This window comes from Coffea arabica, chromosome 3c (assembly GCF_036785885.1).
Source record: "Coffea arabica cultivar ET-39 chromosome 3c, Coffea Arabica ET-39 HiFi, whole genome shotgun sequence".
Taxonomy (NCBI): Eukaryota; Viridiplantae; Streptophyta; class Magnoliopsida; order Gentianales; family Rubiaceae; genus Coffea; species Coffea arabica.
In genome coordinates this window covers 43,722,211-43,731,811 of record NC_092314.1, presented here as the reverse complement: position 1 = coordinate 43,731,811, position 9,601 = coordinate 43,722,211, and the positions used below count along the sequence as shown (strand labels likewise).

Genomic DNA, 9,601 nt, shown 5'->3' with positions numbered 1-9,601 from the left:
TAGGTCTCAGGCCATCAACCATCACAGCACACTGTTGAAGCAATTCTGAAGTCAATTTGATTTGGAGCAAATCAAATGTGACCTGACCTGCTGTGCCTTAATCACTAAACAGTAAACTCAAGGCTCCGTTATGTTGGATGTAAGTTTTCTATACTGAAGGATTAAATTCGTCTACCGATAACAGGCACTTGAGTGATAAGCTTTTCAGAGTACTGGACAGAATTTATGCTACATTTGGTGTCCCATAATAATCTGAATTTGATAATGAAAAATTGCAAAAATAGCTCTTCCTTATCACTACAAAATCACTGATGTCATGTAATGCTGACAGCTCAAACATACGTTTATTGAGCTAATTTTGAGTTCTAGCGAATATTATTGAATCAATTGTATATCAAACTGAGGCAATTTGCTTCTAATTGTATTTCAAAAACCTTTTTGCTTATAAAGCAGAACTTGACTCAGCTTTAAGAACTTGATGATTACAGTTGGTTAGAGTTGACGAATCTTACAAATCAATTCTCAAAATCCTACTACTGAATTTTCTATCAACAAAATGTTCTCATGTCACGAGGTCTTCTCAGGTCATGTGGTTCCATTTGGGAGGTTATTGAAAAGCTCCCATGGAAAGTAAAAACAGAGCAGAAGCAAAAGAAGAAGCACTGGAGGCCACTTGCACGAACTGATTTATCACCTCTAATTCTGCATCCACATCCTACGAATCCAAGCCTATGGTAGAAACTATATACTAGTTGAAACACCAGTATCTAAGGCAGCAGAAAACCCGTCTAAGGTAGCAGAAACCCCCTTCTGCAGTCTGGCAGTCCAGTATACAATCATTTGCTGTCTCCTACAAAAGTAACAGAGTTCCCTGACTAAAGAGCTGCCCGATATGTTTTCTTCCGCACCCCAACTCTCCTTTCCAACTGTATCATCTGAGATGATGCCGTCTTCAATGACCAGGCAAGTCATACCATCTTTTTTCTCAATTCCATCTAATTAGTGATAGGGTAGACTGCAGATCAAATGTACAGGGATGAATCTTCATCAGGGTCACCTTTGGTTCATGATTAAGCACTGAGAGCTCATTTCTCCAGTGTAACACTTGAAGGAGTGGATTGACAGTGGTAAGCTTAAATCGTGGGGCAATTAGTCCTTGATCAGGTACTCTACTTCCCAGTGCCATTGCTGGGGTTGGCCTTAGTCCTCGATCCCACTACAAGATTTTCCAAGAATGGGATTCCCAAACTGCTCATAGACCTTAAAAGTTCTTCTGCGCTATGCTCCAAGCCTGCTGACATGTAAAAGTGTATGGCTGCACTCATGATAAATCTGTCAGGCTCCACAGATTCACTAATCCTTTCAAAGAAAGAGATACCTTTTTCTATATGCCCATAGTCCAGGTAACCCCTAAGCATGATTCGGTTACTCTCAATGTCAGGGGTCAAACCAAATGTCGTGAATTTTCCATAAAATTTTTCAGCTTCCTCAGTTAAACCAGCTTTTGCAAAAGCTAATAACAAGAGGTTGAGATGAGCACAAGAAGCACAAAGTCCTTCCTTCTGCATTAAAATAATGACCTTTTCTCCTTCTGAATATTTTAAACCCTGTGTGTATGCTCGAATAAGAGCGAGATGGGTGTAGGAATCAGGTAAACAGCCATCTCTCTTCATGCTGCAGAAGAGTTCCTCCGCTTCATTGTAAAGCCCAGCAGTGGCATATATATTCATCATAACATTGTAACTTACCTAAAATAAAACAACCAGATATAGATATCATATTGGTAGTTTACCAGGAAACATTCTTTATATGGTACAACAGGGTAATTTTAATTCATAAGCTACTTGTCAGCAACAAAAGCGCATCATTTTGAGATCGTATGACATGGGGTCCAGAGAAATGAATTTTCATAAACACTTGAACAGGCAACCTTATAGTCACAAATCTCTGATGGGAACTTAAGGCAGACATTCCTTCGCACTTTAAAGTCATTCATCAAACCACACTTTAAGCACGTTAAAAATGGCAGGTAAGAAATGAAAACTGAACTATAGCACTACCATCAAATAGCAAAAACCACAACTTCTAGAAAATTCTAGAATGCAGCACCCAGACTTATTAAATAATGAGTCATCTGATATATAATGCAACTACCTTCCCAGGTTTGATCCCTTCTTCCTGCATTTTGTTGAACAGAAGTGATGCTTCATGAGTTCTATCTGCAAAGTTGAAAACATCAGAGGAATGTACCAGTAAATTAGGATCGAGTACAAGATATGGTTCATGTTGAATAAGTTCCTATAACCTAACTCTCACATCAATCCAGAAACCAGAAAACAACTGAAATGCATTCCAAACCAAAACCAAGTGCTCACTAAACCTAAAAAAATTACTTTTAAGTACTAACACCCATGTAGAAAGAACAGTTGTGACCTGTGTCTTAATATGGGAAATGCTTGAAATTTTTTCTGCTATGAAATCCAAAACTCCAGCAATAATTTGGAATTTTAGTGAAAATGACTAAGAAGCGTGTCAAGTTTTCTTTCCACTTCAACAAACGACGTAGAAGTAACTTTGGCATTCTAATATGAAGATGAATAGCAGCCAACAACTTCCACTACAATAAAGTAATGTATATAACCTACCTGCCTTTCCAAGATAGCATATTATGTTCGTATATGTCTTCTCATCCAAAGACATGCCTCTGCTACGAGCCATGTCAAACATCTTTACAGCTTTGTCCAGTTTCCGGCCGCGTCCATAGACGCTGCATTGAGATGTACAATATAAATGTTGTTTAAAATCTATTTACTAGTAATGAACACCTCTTTGCAAAATCAGAGAACAGCAATAACCTGATCATAGTGTTGTATGTCTGAAGTGATGGAGCAACATTCAGGGAAAGCATACGATCATAAATGCTAGCAGCAAAGCGCAGTTTACCTGTAAATCACATGTCATTAGTTCTTCCTTTTTTTGGCTGATTGAACAGTTTATTTAAGGGCAGACATAAACCTGCTTCAAGCATTGCCTTGATAAATGTATTATAAGCTACAGTGTCAAGCCCCAAATCAGAACGTAAACTATTATGAACAACATCCTCTGCTTCACGGAATTTGCCTGCAAAAGCTTTAGAACCAACATCAAGTAGCAACAACGAAAAGCACTTTTTAAAATTACTACTGTCACTCAGCTACTCTTTCATGTTCTCATTTTTGGTCAACATGCAAGGCAAGCTGTTTCCAGATGTAAAATCATAACCATGTCAAACTCAGAGAATCTGCTTTTCCACCCCTACCCCCCCCCCCCCCAACAAAAAAAAGGGAAAAATTTTCTCAGCAGCAAGTCAAGAATAACAACTTTCTCAACAGGATGCAACAGTACTGAATGATGAAAGCAGCTTGTATTTCCATCAGAAAGAAACTATTATGCCTCTTGAGCCATTAAACCCAGAATATACATGCCAAGGATTCTCTATCTCAAACTCAAACAATTGCAAGAACTGCAATGTTCCAATTTGTCAACAACTTCAGTACCATAAATCAACAATCACATCACTCCAGTTTGACTTTCCACATCTTACCTCTATTAGCCAATGCATTTACAAGCATGCTAATGGCAACAGGACCAAAATTGTTTCCTTGCTGTGTCTCTTCTTTGTAAAACATGTATGCCTCCTCATGTTTATCACATTTGCTATAAGCATCAATCATCGAACTATGCAGCATTCCGCGTGTTTCAGAGGAATTTGCAACTGTTGCAAAGACTTTTTCAGCTTGTTTCAACTTCTGCTGCTTTCCATATAAACTAATCAAAGATCCACTTGCTGCATCCTTTGGCTTGTTACCCATCTTAATCAGTAGCTCAAAAAGATATTCCGCTTTTGCCACATTACCTGCATGTAACATTTAGAGTGAATTCCTGAAAATTTCAAGCATTGCCACTTTGTTGCAACTTTAGGCAATGAAGAACACAGTATCAAGGACTTGATTGACACAAACTAAACATGAACTGGTATCCATGATCTGACAGAAAGGAATAAGTTTCTTGCCTTGTTTGCAAAATTTGATAATAAGCTGACTTGCAACTAACAAACCATTTGCACTCTCAAGGAACAACTTAAAATTTCCCTCTAACCCTGCAGCATGTTGATTAGAAACTAAGAGAGTAAGAATCAGTTCCAGTGCCAAGGGGTCAGAATTGTCGAAGGGCTCAGAAAAAAATTCAGCTTCTGCTGGCCTGCTTCCATACAGGGCCACCAGAAAAGTCTGGACAAAGGTAGAATCCAGAGACATCTTCATTCTGCACAAGTCATCTATTAAATTCTTTGCATCAGTTATCATACCCTCCTTGCAATAAACCTTCATGACTGTCTTGAGAAGCTCCATATCAAATTCTACCTGGTCTTTCCTGATCTTCATAGCAAAATGCTTTGCTCTCTCCATCAAATCAAGTTTCATAAACAGATTAAGCATACAGTTGCAAGAACCAGCGTCTGGAGGCCCAATCTTAGATAAAGCCTGAAATGTAGTTTCAGCAGATGCTAAATCTTCCTTCTTAACATGGCACTGTAAGAGGACAATTAGAGCAAGCCTCGATGACAAAATGTTTGCAGATTTCATTTTCTCCATTAAGCTCAAAGCCTTGTCAAAACTTCCAAAATTGAGATGGACCTGTGCCATTGTCGTGTATGTTTTCTGATCACTCAATAGGCCAAGCTTCTCCACCTCTTCAAACGTCTTCTGAGCATCCTCGTACAAACCAAGTTTTCCATATATTCTAATAAGTAAACCATAAATGACTTCATCTGCAACTATGCCATATCTTTCCATTTCAGAGAAAAGAGAAAGGGCTTTAGAATAATCCCTAATTTTGTAGTACAATGCTAGAAGGGAAGCACACGTGAAATTACTTGGAACAATTCCTCGTGATCTCATGTCTTCATAAAGCTTGAAAGCTTCAGTGCAGCTACCACTTTTAGCACTCAAAGCAATCAGAAGACTGTAAGTTGCCTCCTCAGGCACATATCCCATATTATTCATTTCAGCAAAAGTCCTGAAAGCATCTTCAGCAAGACCAACTTTGACAAATGAACTGATGACAACTGTATAAGTAAAATGATCAGGGACCACCTTATCATCCATCATTTGCCTCCATACATTCAAAACATGCTCATGAAGCAATTTCTTCTGTAATGATGAGAGCATAAAATTGAAGACTGCAGTTGGTGGCGTGATGCCCCTATCTCGCACAGCCGAATAAAAGGATAGCATGGCTTTATGGCGGCCCCATCTGGCATAGGCACATAACATGGTTCCAGAAGCAACTTCATCTGGTTCACACCCTGCTTCAAGCATCTCAAGGAAGACCTGCTCAGCAAGCTTGATTTTTCCAACTTGACCATATGCCCGGAGAACAATTGTGTAGGCAATAACACTAGGCCGATAGCTTAACTGTCGAATCATACATCTAATATTACACCAAATCAATATCGCGAATATTATAAGAACCAAAAAATAAACAAAGCATCACTTGGTGCCATTATTGACAGCGAAAGGAAATGCTACAGCATAGGAGGAATAATTGGTAGATACAGTTGTACTAAGTGATAATTTAGCTTTCCATAAAGAGACACAAGAGGAGAAGAAAAGAAAAGGGGAAAGGCAAGGGGCACCTGCAATTTCATCCAAGCAAAGAAGTCCCTAACTTGTCTCCAACCCTTCTGCTCCTTCAACACCACACACATTTCTCTGAAAGTCAGCTTGGCAACGAAAGAACCCATCACTTCCCTCATGTCAAAAGAACCCTCAGGCTTCCCGGAGAGGCTCCTCACTCTCTTGATAGCAGCAACAACGTGCTTTCCGTACAAATGGCCATTCCTATCATCTTCCAGGTACTGGACCATCTGCTCAGGGGTCCTCCTAATCCACTTGGGAGTCTGAGCCCGGGAGCCCTGGTTGCGCCTCAACTGGCTCAAGTACTGGGCTTTAGCTTTGATAATCCGGCGGGCGTTGTCATCGGAGAGCCGATTCTTGGGGTTCTTGGACTTGGGTTTCGGCTTATTGCCATCGCTGAGGGTCCAGGGGTCCGGTGTGACTGAGCAGCGGCAGCAGAAAGTGGTGGCATTTGGTCTGGATTTGTGGGTATTGGACGGTGGTGGTTTTGAAGAAGACGGGATTTTGAGAGTGGGGTTTATGCTGCCTCCGCCGGCGGTGGTGGTGGCGATTGGGTACAGAAAGGAGGATTTTAGAGCTTCCATTTGGTAAAGAAATTGCCAAATTGGAAACTCGTGTTTTGGTAAAGAAGAAGATAACGTTGGCGGTAAAGAAATTGCAGAAAAATCTTACGATTGAATGGACTTGAGATGAAACGACAACGTAGAACCAATTATTGCCCGGCAAAAAAAAAAGTGCGAATCAGACCGCTAATTGAACCGGAAAAAAATGATTGGGTGATCCAACCGACGGGTTGACCGATTATTGACATATAAGTACATTATAAATAATTTTTAAAAGCCAATCCTTTCTTCATTTGAACTTGATTGCATTTCATCTTTTCAATATTTTGCACTTTATGTTCACTTAAAATCACTTCAAATCATCAAAAATCATGAGAGTATCTTCTCACTTCATCTAATAGATGATTGAGTCATTAAAATCTTTAAAAACATGAAATTTTAACCACTTACATCCATAGAAATGCAGTTTTTCTCATTTAAACCACAAAATACAAAAATCACTATAAACCTGATTATTTATCTCTTGAAGTAACTAAAACACATCAAAAACCAAACAATAAAATACACTAAAATTATGTAAAATACATACTTATCAACTGGCTTACCAAATGCAAGTTGGTTTCTTTCTTCTCCTTTTTATCTGCATAGGCAGTTAGGCACCCATTCATTTTGATTTAGTCGGAGGCACAAATATAATACAGTCTTTATCCCATTGAAAGTGTTATAACTTTTATTTTTGGATATTTGAAAATATTTGTGATCTTACAAAAGTCAAACCCATTTTAATCTCTATTCCTAATGTTATTCCTACCTTTTTTCATATGTATGTCACATTCAAATTCAAAATTTAAAATTTGAGGGGCAAAATAAAAAAGAGAAGCATGATATCATAATTAAACTATTCTTAACAAGTTGGATTCCCAAAAAATGAAAAGATATAGGATAGAGGGAGTACTATAAAAATGCTATTGAGTTTATCACATATCGGTTATAAAAGGGACAAGATGCTTGGTTATAAGTGTGTTAGAAAATTTCACCCCTTGAATTAGCTCTTGGGGTAGGAAGATCCAATAGTACCCAATGCTGGTATCAAAACCTATTTACAACACCTTCTTCCACTAAAGACTCGAATGAAAAGTTGATGATCTAATCCGACCTAGAGCCCAATGTGCATAGTTGGATGAAAGATTGATGCTGTTCTAACTTGGTAACTGATATGTGAAGGCGGAGGGGGGAATTATTAGGTTTATTTCCATTGGTTGTGGAAGGGACAAGGTATTTGGTTATAAGTGTGAGGAAAAGTCTCACTTCTTGAATTAGCTTCACTTGGATGAAAGATTGATGGTATTCCAACTTGGTAGCTGATATGTGGGATGAGAGGCGGGGAGAGGGAAGATTATTAGGTTTATCCCCATTGGATGTGAAAAGGACAAGGTGTTTTGTCATAAATGCGAGAAAAAAGTCATTCCTTAAATTAGCTCTTGAAGTGGGAAGATCCAATAGCACTTAATACTAGTATCAATACTCAATTACAAGTTCTCCAAGTAAAGCTTGGATAAAATGTTGATGACTTGATCCAACCTTGGACCTGATGTAGACACTTAAATGAAAAATTGATGTTGTCCAACCTAATGCCCAATGTGTTAGGGGAGATTGTCAAGTTTATCCCACACTGGTAGTGAAAGAAATAGATTGCTTAAATATAAGTGTGAGGGATAGGCTCACCTCTTGAGTTGAACTAGATTTTAAGGTCCAGTAGCACCTAACACTAGTATCAAAACTTGATTACAACAACTTCTCCCAGCAAAGACTTGGGTAAAAAGTTGATAATTTGATCCAATCTCGAATCCAATGTAGACACCTAGACAGAAGATTGATATTGTTCAACCTAATGCCCAACATGTAAGAAGGAGATTGTTGGATTTATTCCACATTGGTTGTGAAAGGGACAAATTGCTTGGTTATAAGTGTGAGGGGAGATTGTTGGGTTTTATCACACATTGGTTATGAAAGGGACAAATTGCTTAGTTATAAGTGTGAGCAAGAGACTCGCCTCTTGAACTGAGCTAGCTTTTGAGGTGGGAAAACCCAATAGCATCCAATATTAATATCAAATCCTGGTTACAATAATTCTGCCCACTAAAGATTCATACGGCCTCACCTCTTGAGCCAAGCTATCTTTTGAGGTAGGAAGGCCCAATGAGCATCCAATATTGGTATCAAATCCTGGTTACAATAATTTCTCCCACTAAAGATTCAGATGATAGGTTGATGTTGTCTCAACGTTATGCATGATATGTGGAGTTGATGTTGTCTCAACCTAGTGCATGATGTGTGGAGGAGAGATATTGTTGAATTTATTCCACATAGGTCGTAGAAAGAATAAGGTGCTTGAGTGTAAGTGTGGAGAAGGCTTTATCCTTTGAGTTAACTTTTCAGGTGAGAATACCCAATAGCACCCAACACTAGTATTAGAACCAAGTACAAGAACTCCTCCCAATATAGACTTCATTCAAAATTAATGATCTAATCCAATCTAAGGCCTAGTGTTAGAACCAAGTGACAAGAACTCTTTCCAATAAAGACTTGAATAAAAAGTTAATGATATAATCCAATCTAAGACCCGATGTAAACACTTGAATAAAAACTTGATCCTATCCCAAACTGGTACCTAATTTGTGAAGGGGAGATTATCATGTTTATCTCATATTGGTTGTAGAAATGGTAGAATACTTGGTTATAAGTATGAGGTAGAGGCTTATCCCTTTGCTTATCTCGCATTGATTATGGAAAGGATAGAATATTTGGTTGCAACTTGCAAGCACAAGGTAGAGGCTCATCACTTTTACGATGCGAAGTCCCAATTGAAAGTGCACTTTGTATGTACTTTTGTTGGGCTCTGGGAGAGCCAAGCTTGGGGAGAATTTAACCATGAGTTAGAATGGGAACCACAACCATGAACTTGACACCACATCTAAACCCAAAACCTTAAGGCATTAGGTCTATGGATCATTCCCACTTATATGTTCCTCATTCTACTCATCTCTTTCCGATGTGGGATATTGATTCACACTTGATATCCCAACAATCTCCCCCTCAATTGTGAATCTCTTCCACATCGGACCTCTCTCCCTAGCCCATCCACTCCATCAAGCCCACTTCAATCTGGAGTGTGTACGATTCTTGTTTCAAGAGCCCACATGCCCTTGCCTCACTGCAGGTCTGCATGATTTTTTTTCCCTGCTCTTATCCAAGCCACGCCTTACCACTCCCACTGGCTTTTTATCCTGGAGTCACTGCCCAGCCGAACCATCGGCTCTGATACCACTTGTTGGGCTTTGAGAGAGTCAAACTTGGGGAGAA

The 9,601-nt window shown here is 39.0% G+C and overlaps 1 protein-coding gene across 3 annotated transcripts; it reads right to left on the bottom strand.

Annotated features, from left to right (window-relative positions):
* Window positions 1-400: 400 nt before the first annotated feature.
* LOC113735180 (pentatricopeptide repeat-containing protein At5g27270) lies at window positions 401-6,328 on the bottom strand. 3 transcript variants are annotated; one of them, XM_027262155.2, is made up of 8 exons: window positions 5,675-6,328; window positions 4,052-5,453; window positions 3,584-3,895; window positions 3,016-3,129; window positions 2,856-2,943; window positions 2,646-2,767; window positions 2,155-2,219; window positions 401-1,748 (listed from the first exon to the last, which is right to left on the bottom strand). In XM_027262155.2, exons 1-8 carry the CDS (start codon window positions 6,257-6,259, stop codon window positions 1,170-1,172), a joined length of 3,267 nt encoding a protein of 1,088 aa, XP_027117956.1. In that variant the 5' UTR covers window positions 6,260-6,328; the 3' UTR covers window positions 401-1,169. The 3 variants fall into 3 exon arrangements, with proteins under 3 accessions (XP_027117956.1, XP_027117957.1, XP_027117958.1); XM_027262156.2 differs by having other exon boundaries at window positions 3,016-3,120; XM_027262157.2 differs by having other exon boundaries at window positions 4,052-5,469; window positions 5,675-5,813.
* Between the last annotated feature and the right edge of the window lie 3,273 nt (window positions 6,329-9,601).